The following is a 25,639-nucleotide window of genomic DNA, read 5'->3' as shown; positions in this document are numbered from 1 at the left end:
GGATAATAGGCCAGTTAGGATTCTGGTGGGGGATGTTTATTTTCCCCGGACAATTCTTTCCCTGTAGGCCGCACAAATACACACAGCAGAGTAACCCCGTCTCAGAAAATCGATAACAAAATCTTTATTTCCTAAAAAATAACATAAATTATAGGTCATGGTTACTTGTACAATGTTATCATGAATATTAATAGTAGAAAAAATCTTACGAATTATTAAGGTGTGATCGGGGGAGACTTATTGTTGATCAGACGACATTTTGCAGAGGTCTTAAAATTAATGGTTAACACTGGCCCCAGGCAGGGTTTGAGGATGTTATGGTAACATACGAGAATGAAAACATAACCATTAATTTGTTTACAGCATTTAGTTGAATGAGTGATAGGTACTAGATTGATTGATTGAAATATACAGAAGTATTATTACAATGTACATAAATTAATACTGTATTAAATAATCAAATGGTTGAAGAGATTAAACAGTGAAGTAAAATTGAGATCGAGTTGCACATTTTCCTGTGCTTATTTGATAAAGTAACTTAAGGAATAGTCAAAGAAAAGATAAATTAGTATGTAAATTGAGAATGGATTCCGAATATAAATTAAAATGAAATGATTTGAATGAAGGGTTTAAAGAAATTAGAAAAGATCATTTGTTTCGCTACTTAGCGATTTCCCTAAAGACCTAATATATATACCGTGNGATTCAGAAAGCTGAGTTTGTGTGTTTAAAAGATTAAAAAATGTAGTTTTTTTTTTAAATGTAGTCCTGTGTTTGATCTTGGTTGGAGTTCTAGTTTGAGCTTAGAATGCAATTCAGTTGCTCAGTTTTGGTGTGATCTGCGTGGAACTCATCCTGAGCAGGCTCTGGTCTGGAACTAGGAGCTGGAGCTAGATTCCTCGCTTCTGTGGAGTCCGAGGTGAGGCTGGGGATCAGGCTCGATGGGTCGGGCCGGCTTGGCGAGAGGGTCAGGTTCAATCGGATGAGCTGGATTGGTCGAAGGGTTGGGATTGGTTGGGGGATCAGGTTCGAGTGGGTTGGTTGGAACCCCTGACTGGACAGAGGGTCTGGTTCAATAGGAGGGTTAGGATAGGTTGGGGAAACCAGTGGATTTGAGGAACCTGGTTTAGTAGGAGTTTGACAGATCATGCATCCTGGTAGTTTGCAGGGAGTGTTTCTTTTACATCTTTGAATTTCATGATGAGGGGTTTCAGGAGGTTGACCATTAGAGGTATCTTCATGGAGAGGAGTAGCTGAATTCATCTCGAAAGTGAGAGTATCCTCGTGTAGAGGAGTAGTTGGGTTCATCTCGAAGGTGAGAGTATCCTCGTGAAGAGGAGTAGTTGGGTTCATCTCGAAAGTGAGAGTATCCTCGTGAAGAGGAGTAGTTGGGTTCATCTCGAAAGTGAGAGTATCCTCGTGTAGAGGAGTAGTTGGGTTCATCTCGAAAGTGAGAGTATCCTCATGTAGAGGAGTAGTTGGGTTCATCCCGAAGGTGAGAGTATCCTCATGTAGAGGAGAAGTTGGGTTGATCTCGAAAGTGAGAGTATCCTCGTGAAGAGGAGTAGTTGGGTTCATCTCAAAAGTGAGAGTATCCTCATGTAGAGGAGAAGTTGGGTTGATCTCGCGTGAGAGTATCCTCGTGAAGAGGAGTAGTTGGGTTCATCTCGAAAGTGAGAGTATCCTCATGTAGAGGAGTAGTTGGGTTCATCTCGAAAGTGAGAGTATCCTCATGTAGAGGAGTAGTTGGTTTAGAAGGTTTGAAACTAGCACGAGGTTGGTGGCTGTGCTGAAAGGGGGAGGGGGGTACATGTAGTTTGAANATTTCAAGTTAAAGACGACATTACATGGATGGGGGGGTCTTGTAGTTAATGGTTGACAAGTATACATGTACATACACACAGACTTGTCAACCTGCAACAATAGGTCTCCGTGTAATGTCGTCGTTAACTTAAGTCCCCTCTCGGAGACACCAAACCAAACAATTTTAACCCCCTTTTCTTTGTTCTTCCTGACGGAGTCATAAGCAACCTCGCGTATTGTGAATCCATTTCAAAAGTTAAACTAAGAATATTTTCATATAAAGAATTAGTGACTTTCGTTTATAATTAATTGTCATTTTATTTCAGAAGTTTAAAAACGTCTTTTAGTACTGTTCAACAATTGTTAACCCCTTTATCATCCGCTATTAGATCGTAAGATTTTTTTCATTATAAACATTCATTATAACATTTGTAGATGTTATCAATATATGTTATTTTTTTCAGGAAATAAAGAGAATTTTTTGTTATCGATTTTTTGAGACGGGCGTTTACTCTGTTGTGTGTCTGCTGTTATAATCGGAAAATATTGTTGGGAAATATACCTACTTCAACGACTGATTCCAGTGGGGATATTATCATTTCATCTTGAGAATTCGGTTTCTATCCGTCAACAAGACTTTATAATCGGCAAAACGTGACAAATTATGAGATTGATGTGAGCTTTCTTCAAACTCAGATTTTCTGATCCATTCCTATATTGTTTTAACCCAATGTCGCAGACCTTAGATAATTAAAACTAATTCTGTGAGCTCAAGATAATCTATGTATAAAATATGAAAGGTTTACACCATCAGATTTCAAAGATATGGGGATTCAAAAATTTGAGTTTGTGACAACGACTCAATTCCTTTAGCAATAAAGTTTGGAAAAAGTAAATATAATTAAAACTTATATTACTGAAAAAAAAATATTCAAAGGAAAGAACGCAATTAATATTGTACTAATCTGTACTGATTCTAAACAGATGCAAAGTTTAGAATTTTCTAGTCTGTACAGTGTGTTCCAATAAACATGGGAATTGAGTTGCGTGCAAAGATATCGTCGTTGTAAATTATTTAGTATGATATATGATTAACATTATATTATTATTATATATGATTAACGGTGCCAGCCGTTGACATGTCGTTATCGATTTTTATATATAAAGAGTTAAAACAGTTGAAGACAACCTTCAAAAAACATCAAAACAATGAAAAACGTTGAAATAAATAAATTTATTAAAGTTGTTCCTCTTTTCTGTTTATCTTGCAGAAATGTTACAGACACATCATATTATAGAGGACGTGAGGTAGATCTCTAATGAAACGCATAATGAAACTTCCAGTATATATATTTCTTATAACTTATTGCTAGCGGGTTCAGAACATGAGTCTATATCAATATCACACGTGTTAGACTGAAAGTACAATGCCCCGTATCCGTTCTATCTCATTCCGGTGAATCTTGTGGAACTTGTTTTAGGCGGCCAGGCATCGTCTTCCACAATATAACGTTTTCCAGAATAACGTAACAGCCTTATACAAATTTTAAAAACTTAAATGCTAGCAAACGAATAATTTGTCCCAGGTAAATTCTTGAATTTTCCAGTTTCTAGAATGAAGCAATATTTAAAAGTTACGCGGGTAAAAAAATGTTTTTGAAAAAAAAATAATTGACAAATCTAAAATATGGAATTAAGGTTGAATTTTTCACAATTTAAAAACGCAATCTTTACTTAACTGTTATTGTTATTAAATTAATTGAGTACAAAAATATACATCAGAGTAAACATAACTGGATTAAATTACTTATTTAGGTCTTTCTTATCTTTTAGGACTTTCAATTTCAAGTTTGATTTATATAAGTCAAGAGAGGCTTTCAATCAAAACCTTCTCTTTGAATTCTTTTATTTCGAAAAAAGCTTGTAAACAATCAAAACTTAAATAAAAAAGTCGTCTTCATTATATTGATATAATCACCTACCACTGTGGTTCTAGATTCACGACTTAAAAAGTCGAATTTATGCTAATCTTAGGTCAACTTTTCTAGGGTAGTTTTAAATCTGGCGAAATTTTGTAGAATAATTTTATCCTAGTTTTAGCCTAGTTTCAAGATCTTGAATAAATGTCGAGATTTGGTAAGTGGGCTGATTTCAAGAAGTCCACCTCAGAAGGTGAAAAGTCGAGTTTTGTTTGCTGGGATTTAGTTTAATATAATACCAAATAATAGATATTTATTTATTTATAAATCTGAAAAGATTGGAGATATGGGTTGGCTGCATATAATTGGAGCATATAAAGGGAGTGTTCGCGAAAAAGGAATGGGCGCATAAGCTCATGTCGGATTGAACTCGATATTTATTGCTACTAATTTTACTTCTATCTGTTGCGTATAAAATAAGAAAATGGTTTAAAACGTCTTAAATTGCATTATGATTATTTTATTATTTTATATACTAAATTATTATTATTTTATTATTTTATACAATAAATTATTATTATTTTATTATTTTATACAATAAATTATTATTATTTTATTATTTTATACAATAAATTATTATTATTTTATTATTTTATACAATAAATTATTATTATTTTATTATTTTATACAATAAATTATTATTATTTTATTATTTTATACAATAAATTATTATTATTTTATTATTTTATACAATAAATTTTTCGCAAACACTTCCTTAAAAGACTAGATTGGGACTAATTTTCTCTATTTACATGTTTTAGTACACCTCTATTTACATGTTTTACTACACCTCTATTTACATGTTTTAGTATACCTTTATTTACATGTTTAAGTACACCTCTATTTACATGTTTTAGTACACCTCTATTTACATGTTGAAGTACACCTCTGTTTACATGTTTTAGTACACCTCTATTTACATGTTTTAGTACACCTCAGTCCAACCATATGTTGCAAGATCCGAACCGGTTGCAAGGATTCACAAGTCTAGTGTGCATGTACTCTTGTTTACAGTTTTTTTTTTAAATTTTAGATAAAAACTTAAAATAAAGGTGAAATTGTGAGGCTTTTTTTTTTGATGAAAATGCTCAATCCATCATGCACCAGTTCTCAAGTTTTCATGGTTACAATTTTTAAAAAATTGAGACAATAATTTTCATAATCTTTAAATCCATCCAGATTTATGCTTTTTTTGTAAAGATAAATATATATGAAAGCGGAAAAAGCGTTAAATAATTAACTATTTGTCTTGAAGCCCTACAACTCCTCTGAAACAAAACATTAGCAAAAAATCGGTTTTTGGAAAATAGTAAGACTATCTTTTGCCTTAAATCTGAATTTTTTTGAAAAATCTCAAAACGGACAAATGGTCAGTTCAGTGGTTTAAGCTAGACGCATATTTTTAAAACACATATTACAAGTTTCAATATTTTCTTGTAAATCGACATCCCTCCATACTAATTTTTGTTCTTATTTTTTCTTTAATGATTGGTTCTAGTTTGTTTCTGAATAAATATTGCTGGTGCGAAAAGGATTTAACTTTTTCTATGAAATAGTTTCATCATTTCTCTAGTTAAATAAAAAGTTCTGTGGTTATTTTGATATTTTCCCATTTTAATTCTTTCCAAAAAGATCTTCTCTTAAAATTGCGCATTATATGTACAAACTAATCCTTAACTTAGAACTTTAAATAAGATTCAAAACTTGATACGTTTTACTACATGCTTCAACAAAATTATAGATTTCAGATTTAGATATTTTTTCTTTTAGAAAGAAAACTACTTTACAGGGAAGAAAACTGCTTTAAAGGGAAGAAAATTACTTCACAGGGAAGAAAACTACTTAACAGGAAAGAAAACTACTTTACAGGGAAGAAAACTACTTTACAGGGAAGAAAACTACTTTACAGGGAAGAAAAAACTTTACAGGGAAGAAAACTACTTTAAAGGGAAGAAAAGTGAATTTACGTTACCAAGATAAATTTTGCTTTTTTTGAAACAATATTCCTAGTACTAGCATTTCCAAAATGTGGTATGCCTATTTTGTGTTGTCAATATTAACCGGAGTAATTACGAATTTAGTTCAGATTTCAATAACATTAAAAAAAATTGTCGATATCTCCAATGATTTTAAAGGCAAAATAAAGACAGACCACATTTTGGAAATGCCGAGACTATGACGGTTTTCGAATAAATGCCTTAAATTATTTCAACGATTACAGAAGACCTTCAATTAGTCTGTCATATTTCGAGGGATACCCTGTTGGTTAAACTTCTATACTAACACCGTTGAAACCAATAACCCCTAATTCCAGATTAGAAGCCTAGTTTTAAACCTGAACCCAAAGTTTTGACAAGAGCGAATGTAATTTCTGCAGTTAATCTCGTTTCATTAAACTCCAAGATCAAGTAATTCAGATTTCGAAGTTCTCTGTGCGGAATTCATTTCTTAATCTTTTCTTGTCAAATGAAGGTGTTTTAGTCATGATCCTAGGTCTTCAATAAGTTCTTTAGATTATCATACGACAGCGTCTATATATATACTTTGCTTGTCTGTCTGATTTTTTGTTTGTATCTAATAAATGTCAAAACGGCTGAACCGATAGGGCCCAAATTTTGTGTAGGACCTCACGTGGTCCCAGGGAAGTTTTATGAATTCTCCAAATTTTAATAATTTGTGTTTAAAAGTTTTTTTTTTAATTAATTAAATTAATAAATCAATGAATAAATATATAAACAAATAAATAAAGAAATGAACAAATGACCAAATAAATAAATGAGCAAATAAATTAATGAAAAATGTACAAATGAGCAAACGAAGAAATGAATGACAGAAAGGATAAATAAATTAATGTATTATTAAAATTAATGAAATAATAAATGAATGAAAGAAAGGATGAATAAATGAACAAATAAATAAAATTAATAAATGAATAAATGAATTAAAGAAAGAATTGATATGTGAATAAATGATTAATGAATAAATGAATGAAAGTAATGACCAATAAACTTGAAAATTGAATAATGAATGAATAAATGAATGAGAGAAAGATTATTAAATGAATAAACGAATAAATGAAGAAATATATGAATGGAAGGATGAATATAAATGAATGAATAAATAAATGATCCAGGAATTGTCTGGTGTCTGGTTGTCTGGTCTATATAGTCTAGAGGATCTGATGTTAATGGATAATGAGATTACAAGGGTTCAGGAGGAAATCTTTATCACAAACAAGAACATTACCAGGTTAAACTTGGCAGGTAATCAAGGTCGTCTTCAAAGATCCCAATTCAATTATTTTGCTAAACAAATGGGACTTTGTTTGGCGCTGGGATTTTAAATAATTCCTGTTTGTTTGAGAGTTTATTTGAAAACAAAAAGTGATAATAAAAGGTAAGTTTTGACCCAAATAATAAGTTAAATGGCTTCAATTCAAATTTATTAATAAAGAAAATGAAGATACTTAAAATTTATTTTGGAATTCCTAAACTACCTTGGCCGTTGTAGCTAGTTAGTTTTATATTTTCAAACCAGATATTTTTAGAAACAATAAGATATTTTCTCTATTCTTTACAATTTTAAAATGTCGTCTTCTATAGAATTTTATTTGTTGAAATCAGGAAATCCTCTAAACTGTGACTGTGAGATGAGCTACCTTGTCTCGTGGCTCCAGGACCATGATGAGCTGAAAGGGGACGTGGAGTCCATCAAGTGTGCTACTCCCTCACATCTTGCCAATGCACCTCTGGTCCTTATAACAGAGCGCCTAGGAACATCAAATAAACCTAGCTTATTTTAATTCTTGATTTTACAAATTTAATATCTGCGATAATTTTATCATTTTACAAAATTCTCTTTTTTACACACATTTGAAATAAAGCCTTTAATAGTTACTAACATAGATAAATAAATAAACATAGATAGCTTATGTACGCAAAATCAATGATTATTGTACAGTCCGCGAACTTATACTTCTAGAGGTCAAAGTATACCTCAATGATAAGCGGGGTGGTTTGGTGTTTTATTGGATTTCATAATTATTAAACCACTCAGGAGTGAATTTTATTTTACTCAGCAATATATCATATTGACGAGAACTGAAGAAGGACATGAGAAGGACTAAACTAACTTAAATTTCTCTCTACAGAGCTCATGTACACCACAAGTACTCAATGACATAAGAACAGCCAATATTCACAACCGACCTAGTTAATCTATACAATAGGAATATCTTTAAAACATCGCTATACATATACATCTTTCAAGATGAAAAATGTCGTCTTATGCGCAATCTATCTTTATCTATGGTTACTATAGACTTCAAAAAAAGGATTTGGATTTTAAAATAAGTTTCTCTGTCAAACTCTTTCAAACCCCCATTTTGCTCAAATTCGAAAAGCTCTTCTAGGACTGCAGTTTCTAAATTTTCATAATTTGTTTTAAGTTTTGTTAAAACAGTTTTATTTGATTTTTAAATCTGCAGAATGCAGTAACAGTACTGAAACTGAATATTACGAGTATTATTCTGAACCTGGTTCTCTGCCGGCAATTTCAAGCTCTCTAGTGCACTTAGTTCATACACAGTACAATCCAGACACAGGTACATACACAGTACAATCCAGATACAGGTACATACCCAGTACAATCCAGACACAGGTACATACACAGTACAATCCAGACACAGGTACATACACAGTACAATCCAGACACAGGTACATACCCAGTACTATCCAGACACAAGTACATACCCAGTACAATCCAGACACAGGTACATACCCAGTACAATCCAGACACAGGCACATATAAAGTACAATCTAGACACAGGTACATATACAGTACAATCCATACGCAGGTACATACACAGTACAATCCAGACACAGGTACATACACAGGACAATCCAGACACAGGTACATACACAGTACAATCCAGACATAGGTACATACACAGTACAATCCAGACACAGCTACATACCCACTACAATCCAGACACAGCTACGTACACTGTACAATCGAGGGACAGGTCCAGTACACTTGAATATAGTACAAAACTCCAGTACACTTAAATCTAGTACACAGGTTCATTAAACATTTTATCCAGTACACAGGTCCAGTACACTTTAATATGGTACACATGTTCAGTAGACTTTAATATGGTACACAAGTTCAGTACACTTTAATTCAATACACAGCTTCAGTAAACCTTATTCTTTATGTTTATTTTTTATTTTTCATTTTACATTTTTTTTAATTGTTTGGTTTCTTATTCTAGATGAGTTGGATCTATCCTGGGATATAAAAGAAGTAAGCCGACCCTTTAGTTGTGGGCAGATCCATATTTTCCAGGTACAGGGGGAATCATATATAACAAGCTCAAGTACAGGGTGATTCATATATATCAAGCTCAAGTACAAGGTGATTCATATATATAACAAGCTCAAGTACAGGGGGATTCATATATAACAAGCTCAAGTACAGGGGGATTCATATATAACAAGCTCAAGTACAAGGTGATTCATATATAACAAGCTCAAGTTTACAGGGTGATTCATATATAACAAGCTCAAGTACAGGGTGATTCATATATAACAAGCTCAAGTACAGGGGGATTCATATATAACAAGCTCAAGTACAGGTGGATTCATATATAACAAGCTCAAGTACATTGGGGATTCATATATAACAAGCTCAAGTACAGGGTGATTCATATATATCAAGCTCAAGTACAGGGGGATTCATATATAACAAGCTCAAGTACAGGGTGATTCATATATAACAAGCTCAGGTACAGGGTGATTCATATATAGCAAGCTAAAGTACAGGGGGATTCATAAATAACAAGCTCAAGCACAGGGTGATTCATATATAACAACCTCAAGTACAGGGTGATTCATATATAACAAGCTCAAGTACAGGGGATTCATAAATAACAAGCTCAAGTACAGGGTGATTCATAGATAACAAGCTCAAGTACAGGGGGATTCATATATAACAAGCTTAAGTACAAGGTGATTCATATATAACAAGTTCAAGTACAGGGTGATTCATATATAACAAGCTCAAGTACAGGGGGATTCATATATAACAAGCTCAAGTACAGGCTGTGATTCATATATAACAAGCTCAAGTGCAGGGGGATTCATATATAACAAGCTCAAGTACAGGGTGATTCATATATAACAAGCTCAAGTACAGGGTGATTCATATATAACAAGCTCAAGTACAGGCCGTGATTCATATATAACAAGCTCAAGTGCAAGGCGTTACTCGTTGAATAAAAAAAAGAATTTAAAAAACCCGACTTTTTTTTAAAAACAATCGATTTGTTAATTATAGTCTATGTTACCCATGTGCTCCCTCAAAAAATGTCAGCCAATTTTTTCCAGTTATTTTGTCAGCTTTGGCTAACATATATACAAATATATATATGAGCTTTAAGCTTTATTGTCCGTGGAATTTTGAAGAAAAAAAATAAAGATTTTTGAAAAATAAACTTGAATTTTGTCTTGCATATGTTACCCTCGGGGTAACCATGAATTCTCCTAAAAATAGTCAGCCAATTTGAATGGGCCGTTTGGCCAACTATAGCGAACATATATTCAGACATACATATATATATAAGCTGTATTATAATAGAGCTTTATTTTTCAAGTTATCAGGGGAAACTTTTTGGTAACCGGCAAAGAAGTTCTCTGAAAAAAATTTTTCGAAAATAAAGTCCTAAATTTTGGCACTGAAAAAGCCCTGCGGAAATAAATTCCTAGAGATAAAAATCTCTGGAAATTAAGTCCTCCAATTTTGATACTTTATTTTCTAGGACTTTTTTGTATACAAAAATGTTCCGAGAAAAAAGTCCTTTTAAAACGGAAAATGCATGAGAACAAAGGATGTTTATAATTATGGAAATAAGAGACTTGACATTAAACGCCCCTGGATATATTAAATATGCAGATGCAAAAAAAAAATCCTTTTTATGAAAACATCTAGGAATTGACCTCATATTCCAAAGACTTAGGACTTTTTTTCTTCAGGACTTTAATTCCTGTGATTATATTTCCCGAGACTTTATTTTCGGAAAAAAGTCCCAGAAAGTTGAAACTAAGGACTTTATTTCCAAAGACATTTTGTCCTAGGACTTCCGAAAATTGGGACTTTTTTAACCAAAGTTTTTTTTTCCAGAAACAATTTTTCCTGTCTTACATAGATTCAACTTTTTCTATTTATTTTGACAATGTTTCTAGGATATAGAGTCTGGTGTTGATCTTGTATCAGAGTCATCTCTACTCTGTGAACATCAGGAATACTAAACATTTTTTATTTATAATAAAGGGCCTGAGTCAGACCAAAGAATTAGAATAATAATTGTAAAGATAGTTATTTCAGAGGTGTGGCATTTTTAGTACTGCAGTGTACTGTCTCTGAGCGGTAAAGTAAACACAAGACGGATGTCACAGCCTGACATGGGATCCATTTTCACATAAAAAATCAATGAAATATTCTGGTCATAGTAAACTTTTATTTGAATTATCAAAATTTTCAACATTAAATGCTTTAATCCTCCTCGGATACTAGAAGAACTCTGATGCATCTATTCTTGTTTACAAACACCGCCCAGAAAGAACTGGTTTAAATATTTACGCAGAGAATACACAACAGCAATTAACTTGCCTTACCTATTACCTTGATACACACCAAGGAGAATTGAATACAAGGAGGGGGCAATAGGGTTTCCGTACACTTTGCTGTGACGTATTTGCACTGCTGGAGAACTAGTTTTTGCGTAACAACAATAATAAAAGCAGCCGATCTAATGTAAACAAACATGAGTTAGTACACAGTGAATCTTCATCTAACGCTAGAGATGCACCAATGTATGTTTATCATTTGTGTTATTGTTTACAATCTTTTATTATTGTTATTACGCAAAAACTTGTTCTCCAGCAGTCCAAGTACGTCACAGCAAAGTGTACGGAAACCCTATTGTCCCCTCCTTGTATTCAATTCTCCTTGATGCACACTATAAAGCTGAAAATTGTTCAACCTCTGTACCATCATGAACTCTTCTTACAGAAAGGTCAATGAATACGTTTTACTTCTCGGGGTCAATTTGTAGAAAACAAATTTTAACTGATCAGTATCTTGTCATTCCGAATTGTATAAATTACTGGTTCTCTCTATACAAAAAAACACCCCAAACATTTGTTCGCAACATAAACAATACTTGCCGCAACTCATGTTATTCAATAAGCTATATATAGACGTAGCTAAGTACAGAGCTTAATTCATATTTTCAATTTCAGCTGAATCACTCCGGTATGGTGAGGAAGACATGGGGAATTAATTTATCTAGGCTTTAAACCTTTGTCTGTGCAAAAACAACGTAAATATTGTTGATTTCCATCTGAAAACATCTTAGATATTGTTGATTTCCATCTGAAGACATCGTAGATATTGTTGATTTCCATCTGAAAACATCTTTGATATTGTTGATTTTCATCTGAAAACATCGTAGATATTGTTGATTTCCTCCTGAAAACATCGTAGATGTTGTTGATTTCCATCTAAAAACAACGCAGATATTGTTGATTTCCATCTGAAAACAACGTAGATATTGTTGATTTTCATCTGAAAACATCGTAGATATTGTTGATTTCCTCCTGAAAACATCGTAGATGTTGTTGATTTCCATCTAAAAACAACGCAGATATTGTTGATTTCCATCTGAAAACAACGTAGATATTGTTGATTTTCATCTGAAAACATCGTAGATATTGTTGATTTCCATCTGAAAACAACGTAGATATTGTTGATTTCCGCCTGAAAACAACGTAGATATTGTTGATTTCCATCTGAAAACAACGTAGATATTGTTGATTTCCACCTGAAAACAACGTAGATATTGTTGATTTCAATCTGAAAACAACGTAGACTAGATATTGTTGATTTCAATCTGAAAAAGTGTTTATGATGACACATTCTCACTTTTAAAGAAAGCCATAATCGGAAATAACCTTTTCCAAGATAAATGGTATAAGGTAGGATAATGAGGGATATACCACTCAATAATTGTAGGTTCACTTTGAGCTTTCTTGTTAACGATTTACAGTTCTAACATTGAAACCTTTCTCTAAATATTGATAAAAATACGAGAAAAAGAAATATAGAGTAAACAAGTAAGAAAACAGCAGAGATTTGATCACTTCCATCCAGCAAAGAGACAATGATATCAACGCAAATATTGATCTTTAATCATATTTTTAGTTGACAATTCGAAAGTCATTTAAGTTTATATAATTTTCAGTTTTAACCGTTTCTTTATTTTAAAATTTAAATGTTAAAGTTATGTTAGTTCATAATAAAACAAAAAAGAATTTACGGTTTGAAATTATCTAAGGTCTACGAAATTGGGTTGCAAAGATTTATGGATAAAAAATTAGAGTTTGTAGCTGAAGCTTAATTCCTTTTAGAAAGGTATAAGAATAAATTAAAAGACTTGTTAAAAAAACTATAAAAATGTTGATTATTATTCAGGAGATATTGAACACTGAGACTCTAAACACTTCAATCAACATTCAGGAATTATATATTGTCGTTCAAATATCACTAAACATCTAGTTGGATAGATACTTTTCCATTTCAGACCTAGAAGTGCAGTTAGAAAATTTGGTCAGAACTATTTTAAACCTTCTGGTAGGTTCAGATTTTTTTTAGTGCGTGTTCAATTTTAGCGCGGCCATTTTTGCAAAATAAAGTCACAAGACCAAAAAAATGTTTTCAAATTTGTCAATAAGGGGGACAAAAGATCCGTCTTAAAACACTGAATTCAGAAAAGTTGATTTCAAATGGATTTGTTAATCATTAAACCAATTAAAGAATAAATGGGTTTTTATTGAAAATAAGGCAGAGTCCCATAACAAAATATCAAAAAACTAAAATGTGGGTAGTATTCAGCGGCTTGAAACGCATCTGTTGATACCCATATCGATATATTTTGAAAACATTTTGTTTGGTCCTACCAGTGACCTTTTTTGGCGAAAATGGCTGTGGGAAAATTGTACGCGCGCTAAAAAAAACCGAACCTTTGAAATAGTTGTGACCAACTTTGTCAACTGCCCCTCAAGCTTGGTTCCAAAATCGACCAACCCTAATATACAGTGGTATTCACAGTTGCAGTAATATCTTGTGATATTTAACTCTTTTATAATTGTTCTTAAATTATTTTCACAAATAAAATGCCGCAAACTCCTTCTAAGAACAGAGGAGGAAGAATCCCAGTTTAGGGAAATTATTTCAACATGTTTATTTCTGATAAACAGATTGAATTTATATAATAACGAATACAGGATTTAGAGTTAGATACAGATACTCCTTATATTATCTGTATCTCGGTCCTTCATCAGGAGACAGTTGTACCAGGTAAGGATATTAGGATACATCTTTGTCAGTTTAGGATATTAGGATACAGTTGTGTCAGGTTAGGAAATAAGTATACAGCTGTACCAGGTTAGTATATTAGGATACAGTTGTACCAGGTTAGGATATTTGTAATATTGTTGTACCAGGTTAGGATATTTATGATACAGTAGTACCAGGTTAGGATATAGGATACAGTTGTACCAGGTTAGGATATAGGATACAGGTGTACCAGGTTATGGTATAGAATACAGTTGTACCAGGTTAGGATATAGGATGCAGTTGTACCAGGTTAGGATATAGGCTGCAGTTGTATCAGGTTGGGATATCAGGATACAGGTGTACCAGGTTATGGTATAGAAAACAGTTGTACCAGGTTAGGATATCAGGATACAGGTGTACCAGGTTAGGGTATAGAATACAGTTGTATCAGGTTGGGATATCAGGATACAGGTGTACCAGGTTAAGGTATAGAATACAGTTGTACCAGGTTAGGATATAGGATACAGTTGTACCAGGTTAGGATATAGGATGCAGTTGTACCAGGTTAGAATATTAGGATACAGTTGTACCAGGTTAGGATATTAGGATACAGGTGTACCAGGTTATGGTATAGAATACAGTTGTACCAGGTTAGGATATAGGATGCAGTTGTATCACGTTGGGATATCAGGATACAGGTGTACCAGGTTATGGTATAGAAAACAGTTGTACCAGGTTAGGATATCAGGATACAGGTGTACCAGGTTATGGTATAGAATACAGTTGTATCAGGTTGGGATATCAGGGTACAGGTGTACCAGGAATTATGGTATAGAATACAGTTGTACCAGGTTAGGATATCAGGATACAGGTGTGTACCAGGTTATGATATAGAATACAGTTGTACCAGGTTAGGATATCAGGATACAGGTGTTCCAGGTTATGATATAGAACACAGTTGTACCAGGTTAGGATAAAGGATACAGTTGTACCAGGTTGGGATATCAGGATACAGGTGTACCAGGTTATGGTATAGAATACAGTTTTACCAGGTTGGGATATAGGATACAGGTGTACGAGGTTATGATATAGAATACAGTTTTACCAGATTGGGATATAGGATACAGTTGTACCAGGTTAGGATTTAGGATACAGTTGCACCAGGTTAGGATATAGGATACAGTTGTACCAGGTTAGAATATTAGGATACAGTTGCACCAGGTTAGAATATTAGGTTACATTTCTGTCATTTTAGGATGATCTAACATCTTGTTATATGATCCCAACATCATGATTTGTTTTTCCAATATCATGTTAAATGTCCTAAGTTTAATATTTGAGCCAAACATCTTGTTACTAAATTCAAATATGAAAATATTCTGATATTTCAACTTGATCAAACAAATAATTAATATTTTACATTGCAGGTTGTTCTGGATCCTTGACAATATCTCACCATGTCGAGGATAAAAAGACGACCTCTAACCTGGACTCTGACCTCGTATTCCATCCTCTAGTAACACCAACGTCTTCTTTAAGGTAGAGGTTAATTTTTTACTGTTGATGTCATTTGGAGGACGCGTTTAAATCTAAAGTAACTATCAAAGAACATGATTTCATCGTGGTTTCATTGTAAAATGTTGACACATAGAAACTATTTGTGTTTCATCATTGGACTAGTTTGAACATACTTCAGAGGATTCAATTTCTTTTAGAAGAGGAGGTTACGGTTTTCGGTCTTTTAGCTAGGGTTTATTTGGTCAAAAGTCTGCTTACATTTTTCTGACCGGAAAAAAGAAAAATTAATTAGGAATTTTTGTTATTAGTCTTTGAATATCCTAAAATGTATGGTAAATAATATCGATATATATTTTGGGCTTGTCTGGGGTTCTGTTGTTTTAATGGTATATATCTTTATATACTTTTTTGTCTGTTTGTTTGTTTGTATCCAATAAACGTCAAAAGAGCTGAAACGATCAGGCCCAATTTTTTGGGTGGAACCTCACATGACCCCAGGGAAGGTTTATATGTGGACAGAATTTAAAATAATGAAAATTTAAAAAAAATGGTTTTTCAATTGAGAAAATGTCGCAGATAAAGCAACAATTTAAAATAAAAAACGTTAAAACAAATCTGACGGAAAAGTTTTGGTTATTTGCAGAATCTTGTAATGATCAGTAATTTAATTTAATCATTTGTTTGTAGGATGAATGCAAATCTTAGTGAAGAGAATTCTATAATTGTATACCTGGATACTAAACTACAGGAGCATACTTCTACAGCATGCAGTATCCTTACAACAGTCAGGTATACCTGGATACTAAACTACTGAAGCATACTTATATAGCATTGTTGTATAAGTAAATCCTTTATCAGTTATATGGTTTAGGTAGGTACCATTCTGCCACTCTGGAGATACACTTCAAATTATATTTCCAGCTCATTTTATAATTGTACTGTTCTGAACAAAACTGGTTTATTTTTACATTATTTATTAAGAACTTGTTTTTTTAATATTTAAAGTTTATTAATTTGAATTTAAGATGTGTTTGTTTTAGCTAGAACAGATTTTTTTTCAGAATTCCCAGATAAAGGAAAGATATGAATTTAAAGACGTAAATCGTCGAATACGTAAATCCTGAAAAACGCAAATAGGTCTTGTACAAAATAAACATTATCTAACTGATGACCAATCCTTAAAAAGAGTTAAGATAGAAATAAAAACTTGTTATCCTTAAAAATAAAATAATCTGTTTAAGAGATTAATATTGTAAAATATTTAAATAGATTATTACCTATTCACGGATAAATTTAATCATATTATTTAGCTTTTCGTTTCTTGAGTAGTTGTTTTCTTTTGATTCTCTGTTCCAAGAAATTTGAAGAATAGTGTACACTGTACACAAAATAATATTCCTTGTTTCTCCATCTTTCCTGAACCAACAAAAAAAAAAATATTTGTGTTTCCGGTTAGATGAAGCCTTCATAACTGGACCGAGCGCTGCGGACCGAAAATGATAGTAGGCCGAGCTATCCTAGAAAAATTGTCATAAGTTTGTCATAGCGCGTAAGCTATGTAAAATAGTCATACGTGGGGAAAAAATATTAAATCCATAAACATGAATTATATTCCAAACAGAAACTGTTGAATAATCCTCCTATTTAGTACACACGGAGAACAGCAACTATTGAATAATCCTTCTGTTTAGTACACATGGAGAACAGGAACTATTGAATAATCCTCCTGTTTAGTACACATGGAGAACAGGAACTATTGAATAATCCTCCTGTATAGTACACATTGAGAATAGGAACTATTAAATAAGCCTCCTGTTTAGTACACATGGAGAACAGGAACTATTGAATAATCCTCCTGTTTAGTACACATGGAGAACAGGAAATATTGAATAATTCTCCTGTTTAGTACACCTGGAGAACAGGAGATAGACCATCATGTTGTGGACTGTTCAGCTCAACAGGATATCTTCAAAAATGTTCCTGTTCGATCAGTTTACAGGGTGTGTTCGGTTCTAAAGGTATAAAACGGAAAATAGATTTGTATACAGTGAAACCTTTACGAATACATCGGAAGAATTTATGAAATGTCGTCTTTACAATTTTTCAATTAGTTTTATACTATATTACGTAAATTTCAGTATTTGCGAAAATAAATAAATAGCCATGAATATGCGGGAACAGTTTTAAAGAGTTCCATGTAATCATTTAATTAAAAAACTAAATATCTGCAGCATGCCATTATCAGAAAGTGAAGAATACGACATTTGATGAATTCTTTCGATGTATTCGTTATTAAGGGTTTCAATGTATTCCATTGCGATTTTTTTAATCTCTCTTTCAAAAATGATAAGTTTATCGTCGAACATCCATACTTAATGTGCAGAAATTTGAATTCAACCTTTAGAGTAATATCTTTTACCAGTTTCATCATTAAAATCTCAGCCTAGCTTAGTCTTTCATAAGTAGAAAACCTCAAAAAAGACCTTACCAGCTCGTGCAGGAGTATTGCATAGCATGCTTTTCTATATCAAGTTTAAATTCTGGCTCTATCCTTGAGCATTTTCTCTATTCCTACAATTTTAAACAATAACAAAAAATTCATATTTTTGCGTGAATTTTCACAATTTTACAAAAATAATTTTTGCAGACAAATTTTTGCAATTCTGAGCATCAATAAACCTACCCTATAAGGGTCATGTGAGACCCAAAAAAAATGTTGAGGCTGATCGGTTCAGTTGTTTGACATTTTTTCGGACACACATGCAAAGAGACTAAGTATAGTAAAGTATATGTAAAGAAGGCAACTTTAAAAGTATTTTATTTCCCCAATATTAAGGTTGGCGAGGAAACTGAAACTGAGATAAAAGAAGGAATTAATTCAAGAGAATGTGTTCTAATTTCTCCAACAAGGAATATTTTTAAACCAAAATATTAAAAAGTAGCAAAGGAATTGAGTCTTTGCCAAAAAACTTTGATGTTCTAATCATTATATCTATGCAACGCAATGTCGTAGACATTAGATATTTCAAACTATGAATAATGTTAGATCTAACAATTAGAATTTGATTTATTAAGAGTTTACATCGTCAGGTTGCAAAGATATAATAGCGAAGAGCTTTAAAGACTTATCTGAAATATTTATAAAACTGTTTGAATATATTAACTGGGTCTAGGATACTATACAGGGATAAATCTATTCTTCCACTTCTATTAACCCTCGTCTTCCTTGCTCTAGGTAAATACTAAATTTTTTAGATATTTTTTTAACAATTTATTTTTTTTGAATTTTTAATCTTATAAATTGGATACTGTTGAAATAAACAAATTATGATTTGATTCTTCTTCTTGTCGTTTCTATCTTCTTTCTTTTTTTTTCCTTCTGTTAACTGTTCCTGATTCTGATAATTTTGGAAGAAAATAAAAATCTGATTGTAGTTGTAGTAATTTTCAGTTTTATTGTCTAACTCAAGAATGCCTGACTTGACAAGCTGATTGAAGGTTAATGCAATGCTGATTCAGCTTCAACCCATACTTCTAATATATTTTCTGAAATGGAAGTGGTGAAATGGGGGTGGCAATGTCTCCAGCCCTATCTCAAATTTTTTGATATAATTCGAATATGGTACTTTCAATGTCACCATATTTTTGCGGATTTTCTAGTTTTGAAATTTGTAAAACTTCTCAACACTTTTTGAAACCCTTTAAAAGTCCAAAAACCTTCAAAGAACAAAGCTAGAAAATAATTCATTGTAAAGTAGACAGAAGGAGAAGGTCAAATTCAAGCGACATTACTGGTACGACCTTGTGACCTCGTAGCTTCTTTAATTATGATTTTACGCAGAAAAGTATGAGAAATGAAAATTTAGCCGTTTACTTATTAGAAATTCAAATCATTGAAATCATGTAAGATTTTAATTTTACTTTAGTTTGACGTGCAATTTACTTAAGTTTGACGTAAATTTTACTTCAGTTTAACGTAAATTTACTTTAGTTTGACGTGAATTTTACTTTAGTTTGGCGTATATTACTGGCTCCGATTTGTCACCTTCGAGAAAAAATTCTTTTAGCGAACATTGTTTTCGCGAAATTTCGTGAAAAATGATTTCGCAAAAAAATCCACGAAAACCAATTAAATGCGCAAAACTTGTGGACTGAGAACTCAGAAATAAAAGTTTTATCATAAATTTTTTCGCGAAACACATTAAAGCGAAATTTCGTGAAAAATGCGAAATTTTCGCGGAAAGATTTACCCTTGTCGCGTTAAACCATACCTGCAAAGTTGTATCGTTTTATACATGATACAGGATGCGGGATACAGGATACATGATGTATGATACGAGATACAGGATAAAGGACACATTATATAGGATACGGGATACAGGATACATGATATAGGATACGGGATACAGGATACGTGATATAGGATACGGGATACAGGATACGTTATATAGGATATGGGATACAGGATACATAGTATAGGATATGGGATACAAGATACTTGATACACATTTCTACAGGATACAACCACATTTATCTGATTACACATTAAAAATTCGAAATAGTTTTGTTCTTATGAAGATTTCTCCAACAAGAGGTTACGTGACATTACTTTATTTTGACGTGACGAATCTACCAAATTAAAAAATAATGAAATATTTTTACAATTTAATTAAATTGTTTACGTTTTTTAGGCATTGCTTGTTTAACTGTACTCTACCTAATATTAAAACGAGCTCGAGAAGACAGAAGATCTGAAGGAACAAATGGATACAACAGATTTTATTTTAATTCATTTTCCTGGACTTTCTTTCTTCAGGCAAAATCTTATTACAAATCTGTAATTTCTAAATTTCCAATTAATCCATTTTGAAATCAGGTTTCAGAAGTTCCCCTCATCCTCCTTTAAAACTAATATTTTGCTGTCGAAAGATTGCAGACAAACTTAGCAGACGAGATTACAGTCAACATACCTTCCTTCAGCAAGCAGATCAGTGGACATAGACATCTTTTCCTACAGCAGGCAGATCAGTGGACATAGACATCTTTTCCTACAGCAGGCAGATCAGTGGACATAGACATCTTTTCCTACAGCAGGCAGATCAGTGGTCATAGACATCTTTTCCTACAGCAGGCAGATAAGGGGTCATAGACATCTCTTCCAATAGTAGGCAGATCTTATCAGTGGTAGCATAACATATGCCTTTTATAGAGAGAAATGTCGTCTTCTAAACTCTACTCGTGAAAGTGTTCGTCATCTCTGGATGAGGCGTGCATAGCTATGGACCTTGAAGGTTCTCATTTAATTTATATTCTTTCTGTATTCGGACAAAACTGCTAATTTTTTAAAAAGAAATTGCATTATGCCTTTTCAGGGTTATATTACAGGGTGTCTTACAATTTTAGTCATTAAAAAAAGGTTTTATTTGTCCATAACACTATGTGCTGGTATAAAACATAATAATAAAATCAAGAATCTCTAAAAAATGTATTTTGCTATTTTTATCATTAATATTAGATGATGCAGTTTTTGAACTATTATGGTAAAGGTAAATCCTTTGTTTCTGTAAAAAAATGAATTGTCTTTAATTTACTAAATTTACATTTTTGGATTTTGTCTGCAGAGAAATAACTTATGTTTAACAAAGATATGTCAATTATGAACTCGAAATAGGTTTAATGTGAAGAAATTGATTCTTTGCTACAAACTCAAATCTTCTAATCCCTATATCTTTGCAATCTGATGCTTTAAACCATTTAGATTTGAAACTTAAATTATTTGATCTATAAACAGAGTCCACTCCAAATTCAATGAATTAGAGCCGCGAATCAAATGGTAAATTTAATTTAAGGTGAACCAACCATATTTAAGCCGCGGCTCAAATTCTTTAAATTCGGCCTAAGAATTCATAGTTTGAAATATCTAGTGTTCACGACATTGGGTTTCAAAGATTTAGGGATTAGAAGATCAGTGTTTATGGCAAAGACTTAATTCCTTTAAAAAAATCTAAATCGTAAATTAAAAAGAAATTAGAAAGGTTCAGATACTTTCAATATTATCACATTTTAGATATTTATCTTCCTATAATTAAACATTTTAAATAGTATTTGATATATTTTGTTTTCGTTTCAAAATTCTAAATTTCTTTTACATTTGGCCGCAATGCTCGGTTTCTAAATTATGTTCTTAACGCAGCCCTTGATTCTGGAATTGTAAGTTTTAACAGAGTTCACTGGAATCAAATTTAGTTTTTAGTATTGCAAGTGATAACATGTAATTATAAAATATTATTTAGAGTAAAAAGTCAGTATAATTATATGAAATATAACTGTATTAAAAGTATCTGAGCCGCAGTGACGCGGAAGAAAATTGTCAAAATCTGTCAAATAATTTCAAATATATGTTTTAATGTAATACTACTCAATGCAATATAGTAACAACTCATTTAAAATCTTTATAAAAAAGTTTTATAAAAAAGCAGTTTTGCCAAATCTTTTATTCTTTGTAAAGATTAAATTTAAAACCCAAAATAAATTTACAATCCTCACGAGGTAGAATTTATTTCTAAACAAAGGCATTATCAAGTCTAAACATTTAGTTTTTTTGCAGATTTATTGCCAATAAAATATTTATAAATGAAAAAACAGTTTATAATACAATATAAATTCAATGTTTTAACTATCTTGATGCTATATAGGGATAAAACATTATAATAATTTTATACTATTTAGAAAATAACTTATATGCAATGTGTTAAAAATGAATTTATGAAATTAATTATTTTATTTCCCCTCAATGAAACATGATATATGATGAAATATATGTTAAAAATAATGTATTTATTTATCTATACTGGCTTAAAAAGCAAACGTTTAGGTTATTTTGACTTGAACTTGTGTAAACAAATTTAGTTTGTTTTAATACCTCCCCCAATCCTCCCTTTTCCTCTTTCAACCTTTCTTTCTCCTCTTTCCACCTTTCTTTCTCCTCTTTCCACCTTTCTATCTTTTCTTTCCACCTTTCTTTCTCCTCTTTCCTCCTTTCTTTCTCCTCTTTCCACCTTTCTTTCTCTTCTTTCCACCTTTCTTTCTCCTTTTTCCTCCTTTCTTTCTCCTCTTTCAACCTTTCTTTCTCCTCTTTCCACCTTTCTTTTTCCTTTTTCCTCCTTTCTTTTTCCTCTTTCCATCTTTCTTTCTTCTCTTTCCACCTTTCTTTCTCTTCTTTCCAACTTTCTTTCTCCTCTTTCCTCCTTTCTTTCTCCTCTTTCAACCTTTCTTTCTCCTCTTTCCACCTTTCTTTTTCCTTTTTCCTCCTTTCTTTCTCCTCTTTCCATCTTTCTTTCTCTTCTTTCCACCTTTTTTTTCTTCTTTCCACCTTTCTTTCTCCTCTTTCCTCCTTTCTTTCTCTTCTTTCCACCTTTCTTTCTCCTCTTTCCACCTTTCTTTCTCTTCTTTCCACCTTTCTTTCTCCTCTTTTCTCCTTTCTTTCTCTTCTTTCCACCTTTCTTTCTCCTCTTTCCACCTTTCTTTCTCTTCTTTCCACCTTTCTTTCTCCTCTTTCCTCCTTTCTTTCTCTTCTTTCCACCTTTCTTTCTTTTCTTTCCACCTTTCTTTCTCTTCTTTCCACCTTTCGTTCTCCTCTTTCCACCTTTCTTTCTCTTCTTTTCACCTTTCTTTCTCTTCTTTCCACCTTTCTTTCTCTTCTTTCCACCTTTCTTTCTCATCTTTCTTTTCCCCCTTCTTCTGTATAAACCTCTGAGTATGGCAAAACACATAATCATTATCATCATTACAGTGTATGTGTATACCAAGGAGTATGAAATACAATGAAGGAGGGGTAGACCCCCGGTCCGCCTCGACATATTGTTTTACATGCTAAACAGACAGTACTACATTTCGAAAAGAGATTTGTAAAAGTTCGTCTTTTTGTGGATTTTAGTATATCAAACTAAAATAAACAGGATTTTTAATAGTACAAAATTACCTCGGTGTTGGAATTCCAGAAAATGTCTTTCTCTTGCATTTTATTCCATACTCCTTGGTGTATACCCAATGATTTATATGTTCAGCAGAAATTATCTTCTTAAATCTACTCTAGAGAGTTTGAGGGAGTCGTCAATACACAAATTAAAAGTATATCCTACATGTTACTGTCCTTGGTTAAGCACGATGTACTGTGTGCTGTGTATAGCGTATATTTTGACCCTAAAAGTGCTGATGCAATGATGATTTATACAAACCGTTGGTTTTTTCAGTTACATCAAGAACATTGAACTAACACCATACATTACTTACTTGCAAAATATTTCAGAAGTGATAATTTGGAAATAAATTCGCAAAATACTTTTCTTAATCTGGTGTCAAAAAGTTTAAATCTTTCACATGTTATATATATCTACTTACTTGAAGAATGGAGTTTATACTAATTAGAAATGGGGGGGAAAGTTAATTGCAGTTGCGTATACTCTGCGTACATATTGAAACCAACTCTCTCTGGGCGGAATTTGTTAACAAGAATAGATGCATCAGTGTTTGTTTAGTATCCAAGGTGAAGCATACAATTTAGATAATTCACATAATAGTTTCCTCTGACCAGAATATTTCATTGATTTTTTATGTGAAAGATGGATCCCATGTCAGGCTTATGTTTACATTACCGCCCAGAGACAGTACACTGCAGTACAAAAGATGCATACACCTCTGAAATAACTTTCCTTGCATTATAACCTTGATTAAGCTTGTCATTATCCTAGGATAAGATTACTAAAATGAATAGATCAATGCAAGACAAACGAAGGTTTTATTAGGAGGGACTTTTAGAAGAGGGAAGCCAGCAGTTTGTGAAGAGAGGGTTGTGGGGTGTGTGTAGTGGGGGGGGGGAGAGAGATGCTGATTTTAATTATTTATTGGATGTATAATTGAATTATACAAACCCTCTCTGTATACATTTACCACTCTTTGTTTATGACTCATTACTTCAAAAAGCCAATGAAAACTTAAAGGAGGAACATTGCAGAAACTAACAAAATATGGCCAAGGAACAGTACAATGATTTTCAAATATAGCCAATGAACACTTGAAGGAGGAAAACTACAAATAATTTCCAAATATAGCCAATAAACACTTGAAGAAGGAAAACTACAATAATTTCCAAATATAGACAATGAACAGTTGAAGGAATAAAACTACAATAATTTCCAAATATTGCCAATGACCACTTGAAGGAGGAACACTACAATAATGTTCAAATATAGCCAATGAACACTTGAAGGAGGAAAACTCCAATAATTTCCAAATATAACCAATGAACACTTGAAGGAGGAAAACTACAATAATTTCCAAATATAGCCAATGAACACTTGAAGGATGAAAACTACAATAATTTACAAATATAGCCAATGAACACATGAAGGAGGAACACTACAATAATGTTCAAATATAGCCAATGAACACTTGAAAGGAAAACTACAATAATTTCCAAATATAGCCAATGAACACTTGAAGAAGGAAAACTACAATAACTTCCAAATATAGCCAATGAACACTTGAAGAAGGAAAACTACAATAATTTCCAAATATAGCCAATGAACACTCGAAGGAGGAAAACTACAGTAATTTCCAAATATAGACAATGAACACTTGAAGGAGGAAAACTACAATAATTTCCAAATATAGCCAATGAACACTTGAAGGAGGAAAACTACAGTCATTTCCAAATATAGACAATGAACACTTGAAGGAGGAAAACTACAGTAATTTCCAAAAATAGACAATGAACACTTGAAGGAGGAAAACTACAATAATTTCCAAATATAGCCAATGAACACTTGATGGAGGAAAACTACAATAATTTCCAAATATAGCCAATGNCTGTTTTTCAACGGACCCTTCAATTTGGGAGGGGGGATGCAGGGATGGTGAATAGATATTTTCCAGGGGGATGATAG

General features: G+C 32.5%; 2 protein-coding genes across 2 annotated transcripts; one reads left to right on the top strand and one right to left on the bottom strand.

Moving 5' to 3' along the window:
- Nucleotides 1-792: 792 nt before the first annotated feature.
- LOC111706313 (leucine-rich repeat extensin-like protein 1) lies at nucleotides 793-1,578 on the bottom strand. Its single transcript, XM_023479154.1, has one exon. It carries the CDS (start codon nucleotides 1,576-1,578, stop codon nucleotides 793-795), a length of 786 nt encoding a protein of 261 aa, XP_023334922.1.
- Nucleotides 1,579-6,868: 5,290 nt separating this feature from the next.
- LOC111706316 (uncharacterized) lies at nucleotides 6,869-20,801 on the top strand. Its single transcript, XM_023479158.1, has 14 exons — nucleotides 6,869-7,045; nucleotides 7,406-7,555; nucleotides 8,269-8,385; nucleotides 9,055-9,128; nucleotides 11,024-11,080; nucleotides 13,314-13,358; nucleotides 14,126-14,198; nucleotides 15,605-15,716; nucleotides 16,383-16,484; nucleotides 17,602-17,713; nucleotides 18,532-18,605; nucleotides 18,869-18,930; nucleotides 20,387-20,452; nucleotides 20,572-20,801. Exons 1-14 carry the CDS (start codon nucleotides 6,907-6,909, stop codon nucleotides 20,694-20,696), a joined length of 1,308 nt encoding a protein of 435 aa, XP_023334926.1. The 5' UTR covers nucleotides 6,869-6,906; the 3' UTR covers nucleotides 20,697-20,801.
- The last annotated feature ends 4,838 nt before the right edge of the window (nucleotides 20,802-25,639 follow it).

This window comes from Eurytemora carolleeae, unplaced genomic scaffold (assembly GCF_000591075.1).
Source record: "Eurytemora carolleeae unplaced genomic scaffold, Eaff_2.0 scaffold260, whole genome shotgun sequence".
Lineage (NCBI taxonomy): Eukaryota > Metazoa > Arthropoda > Copepoda > Calanoida > Temoridae > Eurytemora > Eurytemora carolleeae.
The sequence above is the reverse complement of the archived record's forward strand: the minus strand, read 5'-3'. Positions and strand labels throughout refer to the sequence as shown.

Bases quoted from the DNA above. Each gene is read 5' to 3' on its own strand.
- LOC111706313 (XM_023479154.1), bottom strand. From the start codon at position 1,578: ATGAACCCAACTACTCCTCTTCACGAGGATACTCTCACTTTCGAGATC.
- LOC111706316 (XM_023479158.1), top strand. From the start codon at position 6,907: ATGATCCAGGAATTGTCTGGTGTCTGGTTGTCTGGTCTATATAGTCTA. The intron at 15,717-16,382 runs GTAGAGGTTAAT...ATTTGTTTGTAG, and splicing joins ACACCAACGTCTTCTTTAAG to GATGAATGCAAATCTTAGTG. The intron at 20,453-20,571 runs GAACAAATGGAT...TTTTGAAATCAG, and splicing joins AGAAGACAGAAGATCTGAAG to GTTTCAGAAGTTCCCCTCAT.